The sequence below is a fragment of the Puma concolor genome, chromosome A1 (genome assembly GCF_028749965.1).
Source record: "Puma concolor isolate L17-30 chromosome A1, mPumCon1.1.hap2, whole genome shotgun sequence".
In the NCBI taxonomy this organism is placed as follows: domain Eukaryota; kingdom Metazoa; phylum Chordata; class Mammalia; order Carnivora; family Felidae; genus Puma; species Puma concolor.
This window is the reverse complement of record NC_141667.1, coordinates 217426527-217445500: the sequence shown is the minus strand read 5'-3', so window position 1 is coordinate 217445500 and position 18974 is coordinate 217426527. Positions and strand designations below refer to the sequence as shown.

Genomic DNA, 18974 nt, shown 5'->3' with positions numbered 1-18974 from the left:
TCGCACTATATGCTAACTAATTTGGATGTGAATTTTAAAAAATTAGATAAATAAATAAGTAAATAAATAATACATTGAGGCTGCCAGAATTCCTTTATAAATCTTTTGGATAAAATGAACTATTCAGGCTTTTATCTCCTCCACACTTCACTCCACACTTATTCTCAATGCCTACTGATGGGTCAAGAATATTACATTTTTACTGATTTGGAAGGAAGCTGTGTATTTATTTTACAGGCTGCCATCCAACAGCCCTAATGGAAACTATTAAAAATTCAAACGGTACAGTAATCCAACGAATCCCAAACTGAGTTCTTTAACACGTTAGTGGATCTTAAAGATAAGTTCATGGTTAAGTACCATTTGCGATTGTGAAGGCAGTGTTTAACCTTTTGCTTTTAAATACAGAAATCATATAAATATGCATTATGAATATTCAAGACAATGAAGACTCGAACTTTGGTGACTCGGGATTCTTCTGTGTTTTCAGTGACACACAATTTGGGAAACACCGTACTGGGCTGTAAGGCATAGCGTGAGGTTTCATTAAAACTTCTGAAATGAACTTCTGGCAGCTTTACTGATAAGAAAGAAAGATTATATCACACAGGATTTTATTTCATAACAACTATATACAGAAGCTCAAAGATCTTGTAGGGATTATCTGTGATCATCTCACATTTAAATTGGCTGGGCTGAAGGCAGCCGCTGAGTTTTATCCTGTAAAGCATTAGATCACATTCATATTTAAATTGTATCTAAATATAAATAAAATATATCTCTAACATTTACAAATATAGTTACATATTATATATCTATTATATCTAATATATAATAATTAGATATTATTAAATCTGCTTGCCATATGTTTTATGACTTGGAGTGAATAGAGGTCCTATGCCTGGTCCTCAAGTCACTGAGATTTTTCAGTGTCAATAAACGTAAGATGATAGGATAAGGGACCAGATAGCATCTCACTGGCCCTCCTGGGCATGGCAATCTGAGATCCATGTACATAATTTTATGTCAGATTTTCACTTTGCAAATAAGCCATTTTTATCATTTACTTGCAGAGGAAGAGAAGTTTGCCTTTGTCAACTGGATAAACAAAGCCCTGGAAAATGACCCCGACTGTCGACATGTTATCCCAATGAATCCAAACACAAATGATCTCTTCAGTGCCGTGGGAGATGGCATTGTCCTTTGGTAAATAACGCTTCCTTCTTGGTTTCTAAGACCTTCCTGGAATTTTCTGGAATACCAGCAGTTCATTGTCTATCCTAGGCCAGCGTCCTTTGGTGCTCAGCGGGACTTGAAATGCTTTCTGCACTTGCACTTGGCAGGTCCCGGAAAGCAAACTAATTTCACAAGCAACTTAAAATGAGACACGTAAAGCTGCTGTTGTTTGGTTGGAGGGGAGGGATGCACAGTATACAGACAAACAAACACAGGTGGAGATACAATAATACAAGGTCAAAAGCAATTACTTTTGGAACATATGCCACTTGGCTTCATCTGAAAGTACCTAGATTCAGAATAGCACCGTGATGATTGAAGCAACCCAGTGCCAGTCCTTGTGCAGAGACTTTTGAGTGGTACGTACCAACATGCATTTCAAATGCTGAGGACACCTGGAAAAAGAGGAATGCATTCTGTTTGCGGAAGGCCTCTACAGCAATTGGTCCTCATGGTGTCTTTGAAATACTTCTGTAGCTCTTGCTTTAGCAGCTTCTAATGCCATTGTAAGACACGGTATTAATGAAAGAAAGGGCTTGGAATAGCCAATCCCAGGTGAGCTCAGGAGTTGAAGGGAAGGATGGATGGGCAAGATTCAAAACCCCCTCTTCCCTGCTCTGGGCAGAGCAATTCTGCTTTCGGTATTTTATTTATTAGAGTTCACCATGAGATTTCATTTTTAAAAATTTCAACTGCCAAAAAAAAAAAAGACGTAAAAAATGTAGGCAGGAGAAAATCCTAATTCCTTCGGTTGGCCCACAAAGCACCCCATCATCTTCCCTCAGTCTCCTGCTAGCTTTACCTCCCAAGACCCCCATGACTCAGGGACCCAGCGTGGGACACTGAGTGAATGGCTGCGGGAATGGCTACATCAGCAACCATACTTACTCTTCACCGTACACGTCCTGCTCATAACTGTAACTGTGGCTTTGCCTTTTATTCTCCTCTTTAAGAATGCCTTTCCATGGGGGTGCCTTGTTGGCTCAGTTGGTTAAGCATCTGACTCTTGGTTTTGGCTTAGGTCACGATCTCATGGTTCGTGAGATCAAGCCCCACGTCGGGCTCTGTGCTGACAGTGCAGAGCCGGCTTGGGATTCTGTCTGTCTCTCCCTGTCTCTCTCTGTCCCTTCGCTGTTCACACACACTCTACCTCAAAATAAACATATTCTAAAAAAAAAAAAAAAAAAAAAAAAAGAATGCCCTTCCCATCATCTCCTCCTATGGAAATCCACTTACCATGATAGTTTTTGGTCTATTCCAATCCTCTGGTGGTCTCTCCCTTCACTGGATTCTTAAAGCACATATTCGTGGTCCTTTGGGAGCAATCATAATGTTCTTCTTTTGGACTGTTGGGTAACTTTTCATATCGATGTATTTTGTCTCTATAATTGGACCGTAAGCTTTTCAAGAGCAAGGTTACCTTATACTTTCTGAGCCACCCCTCCCTCCTACCATTTCCCAAGGCTTCTAGTTCACCAACAGCTTCAGATTTTTCAAATAATAATTTAGGGGTTGGTTTTGCCTGAATCGCAGTAAAGTATCTTTTATTTAAATATATGGAAACACACACACACACACACACACACACACACCACAAAGTTATGGAAATACATCTTTAAAGGCCACCCCAAAAAAGGCAGTTGCATAAAAATTGTTAGGAAAAAATGTTAATGCTGATTTCTCATTAGACACAAATAGCCAGGGTCAAGTTTACAATTCTGTGAATTTGTTGTTGTTCCTTTGGATTTGCTTTTTCAACTTCCTTTCTTTAAATAAAGTGGAGGTGACCTAAGGAAATGTATTTTTTATGCTCCACTGAAGTTGTTAAATGAATGCTAAATGAGTCAAATCAGTTTTTCATAAATAATAACTGCTCACTGCAGATGTCTGATCAGTATATTAGACACTTCACTGGGTGAAATTTCTCCAGCATTGATACAACAGTGGGTATAACAGGTACAGCAGAGTATAAAACATTTTATCATCCACTTAGTTAAAAGTATAGAGTTCCACCAAGTGTCAGATAGAAATTTCGACATTACATGAGCTCAGAAGTGTATAGATGGTCATTTATATAGTGGGGACAATTTTCACAGCTGAGAAAGTAAAGCACTCCTGGTGAATTTGCCTTGGCTTTCTACCCAGAATTTCCTAATATGCTAAAGAAACCAGGATGATTTTGCAGCTTGTTAGGTACATGAATAAAGCGGGGTCCTTATTGCCTGCCTCAGTATATTAGTATGATTTCAGGAACATTAACCTTTCCCATAGATAGTGTGAATCTAGTCAAAATCGCATAACTGATTTGATATCTAAACGCTGGGTCACATGAATTATATTATGGTCTTATTTGCTTCTGACATTGCTAGAATTCAAATTCAATATTACTGGACTCTGTCATTTGGAAGCCAGCTTTCTTTAATTTAATTGTTTCTTTCTCAGTAAAATGATCAACCTATCAGTGCCAGACACGATTGATGAAAGAACAATCAACAAAAAGAAACTCACCCCCTTCACCATTCAGGTATGTCTTCTCTCCGTTACCAAACTATAGGATTGTGTTTGGGATGCGTGAGCCCCGGAACTGCAGAGTCAGCCTTTTCCGGGGGCTTGGCCATTATTCCAGAACTCAGGTTTGCGGCTGGTGATTTGTCATGACTAGTGGGACAGAGAAAGACATTTTGTTTTTGTCTTTCATTAACAGAGCAGGGGGGCCGGGGAGGGGGACCATTGGTGGGACATAAGCAGTAGTGGCCGGGCGTCGTTTGTTTTGGCAATTATGAATACAATTCACATTGGCTAAAGTTTCAACTCAGACTTTCCCTAGCAGTTTATCTTTGAGCTGATGCCAAACATGCAGCATTTTAGCTGAAAAGATAAGCTTTTCTAAGAATTGAAGGGCTGAGAGACGGGAAATGCTCTGGCAGCCTCCCGGTGGTATTGGCCACGGCCACTGGTGTGATAAATATAACCTGGTTTTATGCCTTCAATTTGTGAATTAACTGGAACAGTAACCAGTGGTTAAGTAAGCCGTATTTCTATGTTCTGTCCCAGCGTTTTAACATTATTGTGATTCTCTCGTTCTGGAACCGTGTCTCACTACTTAAATCATGAACAGTATATTATGCTGTTTGGCGTAAGCAACGCTGTGTACTTTTAACATGCGAGGGGTAACCAAAGTGAGAACAATGATTAACCATATATGAACGTGCTTACTATTAAATTTAACCTTGAGGTTAAATTTTAATCTTGGCCATAAATAGAAACGGTGTTTTTATTCATCATTTGAGCTCTCCACCAAGGCAAAACCCCACTTCCTCCCCCCCCCTCCAAAAGTTCCAAGTCACCGGTAGCCTGTGTTTTGTTTTTAGTTTGTCATAAAAACGACTTCTGTACATCCCTACCTCAAAATCTTCTTCTTTGCGTACCCAAGAAGAGGATATAGATTCTAGACTGAAAATGTCATTGATTCTATTCCAACCGTGTTTGAGATACATCACGTGTGCTGTTGCTAGTTCTAAGAACGGGTGGTCTATATATGTATGTGTGCATGTGTGTGTGAGTGTGTGTAGGTGTATGTGTACTTAAGGTCCCTAGATATTATGGTTACTCAGTAAATTGTCTTAGTGAACACCACTCTCTCTTTCCCAGGAATTTGATTTGTATCTTTTTCATTCCCTTAATACCCAATCTGAAAGTCAAAAAGCTGTTTTGTTACTCTCTTTTATGACCTTGATTTACATCAACACTTGTGCTATTAATGATAGCCAGTGACAAGACAATGACCACCCTCAAAGGTACCCCTCTCTGTCTGGCCCAGTGGGGATGTTGAGTGGGTAGGCTCCATCACAGGGCAAAATAGAAAAATGGAACACTCTTTAGTTTCCTCCGGCCCAGGGTGGGCCTTCAACTCAGGGAGCCGGTTTGATTGAACAGACACCGCTTATAAGCCCAGTGCCTGGGTTACCAGATTTCCTCTTTCAGGTGTTACTGCTTTCTTTTGATGTTAAAATCTAGTGAAGACCAGGCCTCTAGACCTGTGAACTTTCCAGAAGCAAAACATTGTTGTCGAACGTTTTGCCATCTGCAAAGTCAAAACTGAAATTTGTACAACTTTCCTCCCTCAGGAGAATCTGAACCTGGCTCTGAATTCTGCCTCAGCCATTGGATGCCACGTGGTTAACATCGGGGCTGAGGACTTGAAGGAGGGGAAGCCTTACCTGGTGCTGGGACTTCTGTGGCAGGTCATCAAGATTGGGTTGTTTGCGGACATCGAACTCAGCAGAAATGAAGGTATGAACTAAGCCACAGATGTTATTAATGGCGTGGCTTTTTTTTTTTTTTTTTTTTTTTAATTTTTTTTTTCAACGTTTATTTATTTTTGGGACATAGAGAGACAGAGCATGAACGGGGGAGGGGCAGAGAGAGAGGGAGACACAGAATCGGAAACAGGCTCCAGGCTCTGAGCCAACAGCCCAGAGCCTGACGCGGGGCTCGAACTCACGGACCGCGAGATCGTGACCTGGCTGAAGTCGGACGCTTAACCGACTGTGCCACCCAGGCGCCCCTAATGGCGTGGCTTTTTATTAATACATGTGCGGGAGGCTGTAGGAGGAAGATGTCAAGAATACTCAAGCCCAGAATCCCCAGTTTTTGAAAACTATGGTTATATTGAATCTGTTGCATTAATGTAACAGTTTCTGTCCACACTGACCCGGCTTTTTAAAAGGACAGAGCAAAAGCTTTTTAAGACCACAGGCTAATAATGCTGCTTGTTTAGAACCTAGAGCTCAGTCTGGCTGTCTGGGATCCAACCTCAAGAGCTTTTCTGGGTTCACTTTGCCTTTAGAATACTTTGTAACAAAATAGACGACTTCTTTTAACTTGTGTTTTATGAAGCAATTCTCATTCATATACTGCAGTGACAGCGCCAGATGAGGAGAGACGTGGTCTATTTCTTAACCAAGACTGTGGAGGATTGCATTGAGGGTTTCAGAGTTCTCAGCTAAATATTGTAGCTGTCAGTCTTAGCCTGTCTGCTTCGGCACCCTCTCTCATTTAAACAATCACAGCCCTGTTGTTTAGACAGAAGTAGCAGATTGTGATAAGAATAAACTGAGGGTTGATGGGGGGTGGGAGGGAGGGGAAAGTGGGTGATGGGCATTGAGGACGGCACCTGTTGGGATGAGCACTGGGTGTTGATGGAAACCAATTTGACGATAAATTTCACATTAACATAAAATAAAATAAAAGGATAGGGAAGTATAATCCTCCTGGAAGTAAAGGAGATCCCAAAATTGAATAAAAAAAATAAGAATCATACAAAAAACAGGGTTACCTTTTAGTTTTCTGGTACAGATCCCAAGAATATGAAATCTGTAGCCAGATTCTAATCTTTAGTTATATATACTTTCTAATTTCTATCTCCAAATCACAATAACCCTTGAAGAATCCTGGGTTGCTATTTTTAAACCAATATATTCAGCATGATATGGAGTAGAAAAAGCAAATAGGAAACTTAGAACCCACGAGAAAGAATATTGATTTGCAAATTATGACCTCAACTGCATTTAGACCTTCTAGCCCAGCAAAACCTATTTATTCAGCAGGGAAAAATAGAGGAAAGAGTTGATTATACTTTTTGAGATGCTAATAATGATCCAAGCGAGCATTTGAAATACAAAACACCTATGGGAATAGCGAGAGGACAATTGTCATTATTATAAACATTTTTTAAATGTTTACTTATTTTTGACACACACACACACACACACACACACACACACACACACACACAGCATCAGCAGGGGAGGGGCAGAGAGAGAGGGAGACACAGAATCTGAAGCAGGCTCCAGGCTCCAAGCTGTCATCACAGAGCCCCACACGGGGCTCGAACTCACGAACCGCAAGATCGTGACCTGAGCCGAAGTCGGACGCTTAACCGACTGAGCCACCCAGGCGCCCCACAATTGCCATTATTATGAAATTGATCTCTTCAAAGCAAAACTGTTGGCATATTGTGAAACGTGGTCCGATGGAGCCAGAGGAGCGTTCTGAGCCGGTAGTCTTGGTTATTTCTGCGTCCCTGCCCTGGTGCTCCTAGGCACAGCTTCGAGATTCACTGGCGACTTGCCTTTCCCACCTGAAAAATGAGGACAGTAGATAAGCTCTCAATACCTTACATTTCTTTTCAGGGAATGATCATAAAGCGTTTATTCCGTGGGACAGGCTTATCAATACCTTTACCCCAGAGAAATAACATTGCCACGTTGGCTTTCCGGAAGAGCCCAGGGAGAGTTGTAACTGCTCCCCTCAGCTATCCCCTGGATTTATCTTTCTTCGGCTTTTGTCCTTCAGCTCTGATTGCTCTTTTGAGAGAAGGGGAGAGTCTGGAAGACCTGATGAAACTCTCCCCTGAGGAGCTCCTGCTGAGGTGGGCTAATTACCACCTGGAAAACGCAGGCTGCAACAAAATCAGCAACTTCAGTACAGACATCAAGGTAGGAGGCGTGTGCGGGGAAGGGGGGTTGGGCGTTAGTGGAGAAAAGACAAAGACTCCAGGCCACCTTCTGTCACTTCAGAAGCGCTAGGGTTCGTGAGAGGGTGGCTGGTGTCCTGGGAACTGCTCGATCCTCTCCAGGGTCCTTGTGCCGCTCTCCCTCTGGGCCCCACGCAGATCTGTCCAAGGTCCTAGTGACTTGGATGCAGCAGCCTCCAAGGGAGAGGGGCCTCTCCGGAGCCAGAATGTCAGCAAGTAGAGAGTAGAGGGAGGGAAGACGGCTTTTCAGGGAGGAGGGTATGTGTAGGACTGTGATGCCTTTCTCATGTTATCAGTGGGAGCATCAGATGAGCAGCCTTTCCAAAAAAAATGAGGATTACTCTTCTAGTTCCACGAAGAATACCAAACACGGTATCTCGTGCATGCCAGGTACCGTTCTACCTGCTTTATACATGCATTGGCTCATTTGATCCTCACAATAAACCTTTGAGATAAAAATTACTATTTTCTCATTTGACAGATAAGGAGACTGAGGTTAAAGAGAATTTAGGTACATGGTTCAAGTTCGCATAGCTGGGGAACGAGATCAGGATTCAGAGCCGGCAGTCGTGGGGACTCCATGGCCCCCATCTTTGACCATCGGACTTACCGCCTCTCTGAAACAACTCGCGGATTTCTTGAAAGGTTTTCATTTGCAGAAACCAGAGTGGTTTTTAGAAGCTAATGATCCTGGAAACCATCTGCAATGAGAATTTACCCCAGGGCATGTAGAAGGGCGGGCAGTCCCACAACAGAGATCCAAAGGGGGAAAGGCTGAGGGAAGCATGCACTGTTTCAAAACTTGGTGAAAAGTTCCACGTGAAGGTGAAGGACAGCTGTTGACATTGAAGATGTGCTGAGGTAAAAAGAGCTTAAGGAGACGTCAGGTAGATCATAAGGCACTCCCTAGTAGTAAACGGTGTGAGATGCTAGGGTGCAGCATGAGAAAAACATTTCGGTCTCCGCCTTCTCAAAAGCTGAAGAAATTTTCTCCCAAGAGCCGGAGGAAAGTTCACATGCTCACCAAAGTCAACCCAGGTTTATATTTCTTTAAGTGACAGCTTCCCCCTGCTGTGGACTCAGTGGCTGCCAGGCCTGGTGCCAGTTAGACTGAAGCTTCTAGATGGGAAGTCCCGGATTCTTTAGGACCTAAGCTAATCATGCAAAATTAATTTTTCTAACTCTACAACTTTCACTAGTTGTTAATAGTCTAGCTACCACCAGCCAAAGAGGGGTTTAACTGGAGCCGGACAGCAGCATTATCTTCCTTTCATCCCAACAGTTAAGCTCTGCACCTGTTTCAGCCAGAATTTTCAAGCTTTTCATCCAAAATTAGGCTGCTTCATCTGAGCCATAAATGTATCTGATTTCCCATCACTAAAAACTGCATTTTTTAGAATAATAACCATTGGAACTAGCAAGCTGAGCATATACAAGGGTTGTGCCTGTGATCAAAGAACAGCTGTATCCCGTCCAAGGTCAGTGCTGTGACGTATGTCAGAGCATCTGGCAACTTTGGGGGGTTTCAATCATATGAAGTCAGCACAGGTGGGGAGAACACCCACCCCCGAGTGAGTGAGAAAGGTTTATTAGTATATCCAATCTGCTAAAAATTTAGCCATCTTTTTCAACTTTGTGGTAAACATTAAATGCACTTGTCATAGTAATATCTCCTTTTATGTAAAGATTGTTTGTGAATGCTTCAACCTTCTGTCTCTGAAATCTTTCTTTTTCTTTTGCTGATTGTCCATTTAAATGTATTTTTAAACTCTGCTTTAAACTTCTGCTTCCTTTTCCTGTCACTTTTTTTTTTAAATTAAACCTTAGCTGACTGACTTCTACAGCAATATAAAGGTATATATATTTTTCTGTATACAATTTAATACATATACATAAAGTATTTTTCTCCCCTAAGAACAACAGAGTGGCATTTGCCTCTTTGGATTGCCTTGTGTGTATGTCGTATATTTGTTACACTCCTTTTAAAAAGAAAGTCCAATATGGTATGTAAACAGACAAATCGAAAATTCAAATTAGTGAATGTTTCCAGCTTTGTTAATTAAGTTGCATTCTCGAATGACAGTCCAATAAGAAAATAGAATATGTTTGCTTTGGGGAAATTATTGTCGTGCTAAGTATGTAATTAGCTGCGCTGTTTTGAAATTGTAATTTCTTAATTTCTCACAGGACTCAAAAGCTTATTACCACCTGCTTGAACAGGTGGCTCCGAAAGGAGATGAAGAAGGTATTCCCGCTGTTGTTATTGACATGTCAGGACTCAGGGTAAGGCCGTGTCCAAAGTTGCATTTAGAGGACATGATATTGTGTTGGGAGTTCTGTCGCCCCGCATGACGCTGACTCCGGGGCTCCGCGAGTGGATATCTCTGCATAAAGCCCTGCTAAGGCCATTAACAACAGTTAATGGTTTGGGATAACAATTGTGGGAAATGGAATCTGAAAATGGACGTTAAGGAAAGAAAGAAACTAATACCAGTCCAATGCCACACACTTCTGTATGTGTCTCGTCATTGAATAGCACTCACCAGCACCAAGAGGGATCATTAGGTTCATTTTTAGGTACCTGAGTATTATTTCTAGAAACCAGTGGGATATTTAGGCAGATAAATAAACTATCACTTTGTCATTGAAAAAACCGAGTCTGAGAAGGATTAATTAATATGTCCGAGATCATATATATGACAGATTATTGGAAGTTATCGGACCCAAGGCTGGGGTCCTTTTCCTCTGGTAATAATAAGGAAAGACTACATCAGTGGGGATAATAGGAGAAAAGGGCTGGGTAGGATTGTACGAGTTCTTAGAAGTGTCTGGTTTGAGGATTCTTAAAAACAGTCAACACAGACTTTAGTTTTTCCACCACTTTGGTATTGACCTTGAGAGGTTACCTTATCCATGTTTGTGCCTCATTTGCTATCATTAGAGTTAAGTCCAATCAGTTAATGTTAAAGTTAACTCATTTCCGAATGAGGAGCTTGTGACATGTATCATGTACAGTGTCATCTAGTAAAGCATTATATTAAATCAATTTAAGTTCTGTTTTCTGAAAACTGGTGGTTTCATAGACTCTTAAGAATTTTAAGAATGGTGGACCGCCTTTCAACGAAACTTTACCTTCTAGTAAGAGTCTACTTACAAAGGACTGAAGATCCTCTAGAACTATTTGAATAGACTTTTAATATATCAAATCCTCAATGAAGTTGACAAAAGCCAAATTGCTCTTATGTCCTTCTCAATGACACTATATAGCTTGCCTATCAGTGACACTATGTCGCTCACCTATCAACGATAACTATGTGGCTCACCTAACTGAGCACATTTTATTTTGTTTGAGTTGCAAGTATACCAACTCAGTTTGGGAAAGGTGGTTACACTAATCAGAAGTTCTTAGTGACAGGTGTAAATGTCTTCGATGAACTGAGAATAGGAGTATAATTTTTGATGATCCCATGAACACTGCTGGCAGACACAATCTCACGGACTCTGTGCAAGCAAATAATAAAAGGAAGCTTAATCACAGAACATAATTAAGATCAACTTAAATGATAAGATCGTAGACTCTCTTTAAAGACAGGACAACCAAGCATTCATCTGAAGTGGTTCTGTATAGAGATGAGAGATTCAGTTACTCCATTTCTGAGATTCATTTTACTTGTAACTTGCTGATTTCAGTTTAGGCAAACGTAAGTAATAATATGCTGTGGTTAAGTGTCTATCTGAGGTTAAGCCCTGAGGGTTTCAGTATGGTTCCCGTTACTGTTTCATGTTCCCTGCCTACTTTGTGCATGGGGGTTCTTGACCCAGCCTTGACATGACCTTTGTCGTTACAGGAGAAGGATGACATCCAGAGGGCAGAATGCATGCTGCAGCAGGCAGAGAGGCTGGGCTGCCGGCAGTTTGTCACAGCCACAGATGTTGTTCGAGGGAACCCCAAGTTGAACTTGGCTTTCATCGCCAACCTCTTCAACAGATACCCTGCCCTGCACAAACCAGAGAACCAGGACATCGACTGGGGGGCCCTTGAAGGTAACTGGAAACCTGTCACTTACAGGTTCGGAAAGGCATTCACAATTCTGATTCAAGGGCAGTTTGAAATTACCTGCTAAGCAAATGGGAACCCCTCACACGTTGGCGAAGGTCATCAATTCTCTGGTATATAACAAAGAGAATAAATAGATTAACCAAGTCAATTACAACCTAGCAGAAATAATCAAGTACCATTATGTCACATCCATTATACATAGGCTTCATCCATTACCAGAATTAAATGTTTTACGGAAGACAATGCATTTAATTATAGGATGAAATAAATTCTGAGTTCCAAAAACCTAATTTATGTACTTAATGGACTGAGTGTTAATTCCTGGAGGCAAGAGGTTGCAGTCACTCTTCATCTGAAAATATTTAACTTAATGCTAGGAGGTGTTTAGTGAGGTTTTTGTTTTTGTTTTCTTACTTTGATTTGGATTTGGGGGGGGTGGGTGGGGAAGAGTAAAGTTTTGAGGCAGCATCTCTGACGGTTGGAATTTGGGGGTTAGTGCCCTAAGATTGAACATGTAACTATAGTCTGGTTCTTTTTTCCATCATGAATTAGTTTCAATATTGAGACCAAAAAAAAAAAAAAAAAAATCAAGACAAAATTGATATTAAATGAATATCACCAAAGAAAGGAAATCCAGATTTGAAGTATTGATTGTTTTTGTTTTTTGGTTTTTGTTTTTCTCTGCGATGCTTTACCCGAGCCGGATGTGCAAAATCAATCTGTATTCCAACAGTGGTGCATTTGAATCATTTGATAAATTGTGGTCAGGGGTCCAGGCATTTTGTTGACTACCGAGTACATACATCAAGGCCTCTAATCAGCCACTTCCAGCTGCCTCTAGAACATCCCCGTTTGGTCCCTCCACCATCACTTGAAATTCAGCATGCGCCAAACAGAATTGATCATCCCCCCCAGCCCCCCACCCGCTCCCAGCACGCCTTTCTGCCCTCCGGCCAGCCCACCCACTCTCCTTTAGAAACTCCATTTTCACTAATCATACCCCTTTTTGTCTCCCCAAAACCCTGCTTTGATATTTTCCTCTTCTTCACCTCTAAATCTACTGAATTAGTAAATACTAATAGTTCTTCCTGCAGAATGGCTTTTAGATTGTTTTCCCTTACTGCTTTCTGGGCTCTTATTAAATCATACACCACCCAGTTCAGTAGGTCTTAAGGGCCTGGTCGTCTGTTTATCAAGCACTTGAACGTGCCCATGTGCCAGTGGCGCACACTGTCCCCTCTGCGTATTTAATTTAAATGCACATTGCCTTTCAGTAATTTCCCACACTGCTGCCAGGCACACCACAACACCACCTTCATTATATCTCTGCCCTGCTCAAGAATTTATTACAGTAATAATAATTAAAAAAAAGAACCCATAATGACTGGCATTGTTTAATATATCAACCAACATCTGGTAGCTGGCATTCAGAGATCCCCGATTCCAGTTCCAGCCACTAGGCAGCCTTATCTCCGCGGAGAACACAGATCCCTGAAAAATGAGTTCCTAATGATTTTGACGCAGACCTTGCCTGCCACTCCTCTTTGTGTTCCTGTCTACCCTGCCTCCTCTCCCCACCACTTACTCGTCCCTCAAATCCTCTTTGCTGTCCAGATTCTACTGGTCCTGTAAGTGAAGCTCAGATTCCACTCCCTCCAAACCTAGCCCACACTGTTCTCTCTCCTTTCCGAGCTCAAGGGGCAAGTATGTTTGCCTCCCGTGTTAGCCGTCTAGCTTGCGTGATCGCAGTTTGAGGCCTGAAAGCCTTGTTGACCTTGAAAGAATGCTAGCCTCTTAAGTGGCGGCTCTGAACCGCTTCCCCACACAGGAGCTCGTGCACCACTAATGGATGGTACGGACACACACTCATGGAATTGGAAGAGAGAAAAAAATTAACCGCGTAACAAGTGTCACCCAAATCTATTAAGGTTTATTGAGTAAATTTTCTTCATTCTTTGTTTCGTTTTTCGGATAGCCTCTTGAATGAAACTTTGACCATAAAAAAGGCCTCTCTTCTTAGGGGCCTGAAAGATAACGGGTCTTCATTAATTTAGGTGAGACAAGAGAAGAGCGGACATTTAGGAACTGGATGAATTCCTTGGGCGTTAACCCTCGAGTCAACCATTTGTACAGGTAAGGATATGTAGGGACTCATCCTGTTTTTTGCTTTTTTTTTTAAACATACAGATATATTTTTTTTAAGTTTATTTATTTATTTTGAGAGAGATGGGAACAAGAGGAAGAGGGACAGAGAGAGAGGGAGAGAGAGAGAGAGAGGATTCCAAAGCAGGCTCCACGCTGCCAGCGCAGAGCCTGACATGGGGCCAGAACCCGTGAACTGTGAGATCACAACCCTAGCCAAAACCAGGAGTTGGACGCTTAACCGACTGAGCCGCCCAGGCGCCCCGTGGAGGGACTCATCTTTAATGTGAGACACCGAGACCTTGGAAGATCCCTGGGGTCTCAGATATCTCTGTGGCATGCAGTTCTCTTCCCCAAATGTGTGCATCTTGGTGAGAAGGGGGATGGTCCCAAATGGAGACGCAGGTGTTGAATCTTCAGCCGAGAAACTCACTTCCATCAACCATCTTTGCTATGTGTTCACTAGAAAATCATAAGCCGGCAACCGGACAGATTTACTACATATTGTAAGCCTGCGCTCCGCTCAGACGCAGGCAAAACGAACAAACAAACAAGTTAAGTTCATGGTGATGAAGTTAATGGCGTCTCCCATGCCATTTGTTGAAGCCGCGTTTCTTTTCCTGGAGGCAGCGTGTTCCGGCTTATGGGAGCATAGGTAGTCACACCTGGGAGAGACCGTGAGCAAGTTTCTTCAGTTCCTCTGAGTCAGAGCTAAAGATGAAGCTTCTAATACTAATTTTGCCAGGTTGTCGCAAATGTCCCTTGTGCTGATGTATGAAGAAGTGCCTGCCCACTGCGGGCCCTTACTAAAGGGTGGCGATCTGAGGATCCTTTTCTGTTTGTTTTTGTTCAGTGACTTATCAGATGCCCTGGTCATCTTCCAGCTCTATGAAAAGATTAAAGTCCCTGTTGATTGGAACAGAGTAAACAAACCACCATACCCCAAACTGGGAGGCAACATGAAGAAGGTAAACAGTGACTCTTGCGATGTTCCAACAGGCAGGTGAAGCCATAAGCCTGCGGGAGCACCCTGTGAATACTTGATTAGGGGGCCAAACTTAGATAAGTAATGTTTATCCAGGGATTAAATTATAGTACAGCAATCAGAAGCCTGAGTAGTTTCATTACAGTGAGCCCATTATTTCAGTTGATTACTTATTTATAATTCCACATCGGATGTCTTTAAACACGATGATGTAAAAATTCTAATTAAGATAATTAGAGCGAGCAGGACTACAGGGTTGCTCTTCCACCAGCAGGATCCTTATTCTTATTTTCTAAAGAATTCGAGCTTTATACGGGCAGTTTGACTTGTACAAAGAGTTTGTCTCATGTCAGCACAGTGGGGACACATTGTTTCGTAAAAGCGGAAGTGGGGTTGGCACAAATATTTCTCACCATTTCTTGTCCCTTCGGCTCTTAACGATCCAAGCGTAGCCATGGGAATACCTGTCCCACATGTCAGCCTGTTATGTGCACGTAAAATGGAGGATCCGGATTTTCTGTGTCCGCCTCCACAAATTCAGTTGCTTTAGGAATATTATGGACAGGTACCTGAGCGTGGCCCTCTGTTTCTGTAGTGTGATACAGCCATGACAGTATTCATAATAATGAATTCATTTTGGTTTTGCACTTGGAGTACACTAGAAATATTTTTTTTTTTTTTTTGGTGGAAGTGAGGGGTTCTAGTTAAGAAAAGATGGAAAATTCTTTGACTAATTAGAATCCCAGAATTGTAGAACCAGGCAAGTCTTGAGAGATCGTTCAGTGTGACAATATTTATTTCATTTTGTGTCTTTATTTTTATTATCTCATCTGGTATGTCTCATCATAAATATGGTGGCATTAGAATGTGTTCCTTCTTGCTCGTTAACAGCTTGAGAATTGTAACTATGCAGTGGAGCTGGGGAAGAATCAAGCTAAGTTTTCCCTGGTTGGCATCGGTGGACAAGATCTCAATGAAGGAAATCGTACTCTAACATTAGCCTTGATATGGCAGTTAATGAGAAGGTAATGTAACTCGGGGAAGTGGCTTTTTATTGAAGGTATTATCAACCTGGAAAAATACTAGCAAATTTTCAAGAATGTGACACAAACCAGCAAAACTACATTTTAAGCTAAACTTAAAACCAAAGTTGTGTTTTGTTCTTTTCCTGTCATTTTTTTTCCTTTCAAGTCTTTAAATTTTCTTTCAGGTATTTTGGAACTCTGTTATTAGATTTCTAAATATTTTAGATGGCTTGTCCTTTTAATGAACCACTCCTTTCTCATCATGGCATGACCTTCTTTATTCCTGGTAATATTCTTTTCTTTGAAATCTACTTTTTCTGATGTTAATATAACTACTCCAGCTTTTTCTTGATTAATTTTAACATGACATATCTTTTTCCAGTCTTGTTTTTAGATTTGTATAAGTAACAAATTATCTTTTAAAGAGACTTTCAAAATAAGGGGAAAAGGTGCTATACTTACTTAGACATTTGCTATTCCTGGTGCTTTTCTTTTCGTGGTGCAGATCCAGATTTTCATCTGATAATCATTTGCTTTCTATCTGAAATATTTCTAGTAGTGTGAAATCCTCCACTGGTGAGGATGCATTTCAGCTTCCACATGCCTAAAAAGTCTTTATTTCATTTTCATGAGTATGATATTTTCTCTGAGTATGGAATTCTAGGTTGGTAGTTTTTTCTTCCAGTACTTTAAAGGTAATGTTCTTTGTCTTCTGGCTTGCATTGTTTCTGCTGATAAATCTGCTGTCATTCTTAACTTCATTCCTTTGTACATAATGTCTTTTTTCTCTGGCATATTTTCAGATTTTCTCTTTTTCACTGGTTTCAAGCAAACTGATGATGATGGGCTTTGGTGTTTCTCGTGCTTGAGGTTTGTTGAACTTCTTGAAACTGAGGGCTTATAGTTTTCATCAACTGTGGGAAATTTTGGTTTTTATTTCCTCAGATACGTTTCCTGTACTACCCAGCGCAGTTTGTTTTTGGGGGACACATATTTGTCCAAATCCACACATATTTGGTCATTTGAAGTTGTCCCAGGGTTCACTAATACTCTATTCATTTTTCCCCTGTTTCATTTTTCCTCACTACGTTTCATTTGGGATCATTTCTATTGCTTTGTCTTCAAATTCACTGAGCTCTTTCTTCTGCAGTGTCTAATCTTACATTGGTTCCATCCAGTGTGTATAGTATTTCTTTTTTATCTCAGACATTATAGTTTTCATGTATAAAAATTTGAGGAGGGTCTTTTAAAAGGCATCTCCCGTATCTCTTTCCTCTACCTTCTTGAACATACAGAGCATAATTATAGTAACTGTTATTTCTGAGTCTGTTTCTATTAATTGATTTTTATCTTCATTATAGGTCATATTTTACTGCTGCTTTGCATGCCTACTAATTTTTTATTGTATGTAAGGCCTTGTGAATTTCACCTTGCTATGGGCTGGATACAACCATATGCCTTTAAATATTCTTAAATTTTGTCCTGGGATGCAGTTAAGTTACTTAAACACAGTTTGATCCTTTGCAGACTAACTTAAAAGTTCAATTAGTCTTGAGCTAATTTTGTCTCTCAATACTGAGATAATCTCCTCTGAGTACTGAACTTCAGGTTCCATGTATCATGAGGTTTTAACACTCCAACTGGTGGGAACCAAATTATCTACAGTGCTGTGTGAGTTCCAAGAATCATTCTGCCCCTTCGTTTCTGACAGCTCTGGTCCCAGTCTCTGGTAGTTTTCTCACACACATGTGCTGAGTTAACTCACTTTACCCAGCTAAAGACCTGTGGCAAACCCTCTGAAAGTGTCTGGAGCTTTCTTTCTAGATGAATCTGTCCTTTCCTGGCAGCTCTCCCCTCTCTGGTATTCTGCCCCACAAATTCCAGGCACCTTGGCTTCCTTGAGGTCTCAATCCTGTCCTCTCAACTCGTAGGGACTACTGTGCTCCGTTTGGGTTCTCTCTCCCTGCGTTGCAGCCTGGAAACTCTTCGTGTAATACACTGGGATAATCTTAGGGCTCACCAGATTTGCTTTCCTTATTTCAGGGGCAGACTGTTTTGTGCTTCCTATTATCCAGCATCTGAGCAACATTGTTTCATATGTTTTTCATTGTGTTTGGGTGTTTAAGGCAAAAAAGGAAATCTGGTCCCCGTTACCAGACCATGGCCAGAAGCAGAATTTCCTGTTCGTTCTTCACAAGACAATTTTCGATACCTTTTAGAGTTTAATGTAAACTTAATTAATGTGAGAGCCATGTGGCAATGTTATTTGAAGAAGGTAGAATATAATATGTAAGTAGAAAATAAATTATCAGAAAAGTCAACAATTTTTGGTACAAAACCATGAGCCTGGGAAGAATTTAAGAGAGCAAATCTGTAAATATAAAATAGTTTACTTTTTTTTTTTTTTTTACTTTTTTTTTTTTTTTCCAACGTTTATTTATTTTTGGGACAGAGAGAGACAGAGCATGAACGGGCAAGGGGCAGAGAGAGAGGGAGACACAGAATCGGAAACAGGCTCCAGGCTCTGAGCCATCAGCCCAGAGCCCGACGCGGGGCTCGAACTCACCGACCGCGAGATCGTGACCTGGCTGAAGTCGGACGCTTAACCGACTGCGCCACCCAGGCGCCCCTAAAATAGTTTACTTTTAAAATGCTTCACACTTTCCCCCTATACTGATAGCCTTGACCAGGCAGAAATCTTACAACCCTTAATTAGAACCTATGTTACTGTGGCTTAATTCATTTTCTACCTGGAAGGAAGTTCCAGGGGCCACATGTCACATTACATTATGTCTAACAAGTGAATGACAAATATAAGGCATGTAGTGTCTCTAGGCACTCCAGCTTTATTCCCCAGCCACCGTCCATAGATCCTGATACTCATAATGGCCCCATAATTATGGCCCCATAAGTATGGCCCCATAAGTATGGCCCCATAAGTATGTCAGGCGATGCCGTATAGTCAGAAATGACCATAATGGAGTTCGC

At 41.2% G+C, this 18974-nt stretch overlaps 1 protein-coding gene across 2 annotated transcripts in view; it reads left to right on the top strand.

Annotated features, from left to right (window-relative positions):
- Positions 1-18974, top strand: part of LCP1 (lymphocyte cytosolic protein 1) — a 54340-nt gene that overhangs the window by 23702 nt on the left and 11664 nt on the right. For both annotated transcript variants that reach the window (XM_025924166.2, XM_086711841.1), the window contains exons 5-13: positions 1074-1206; positions 3679-3760; positions 5364-5529; positions 7594-7736; positions 9962-10057; positions 11623-11818; positions 13889-13967; positions 14830-14944; positions 15853-15986. In XM_025924166.2, the coding sequence (XP_025779951.1) occupies positions 1074-1206; positions 3679-3760; positions 5364-5529; positions 7594-7736; positions 9962-10057; positions 11623-11818; positions 13889-13967; positions 14830-14944; positions 15853-15986 (1144 nt within the window). The remainder of the gene's footprint in view (positions 1-1073; positions 1207-3678; positions 3761-5363; positions 5530-7593; positions 7737-9961; positions 10058-11622; positions 11819-13888; positions 13968-14829; positions 14945-15852; positions 15987-18974) is intronic.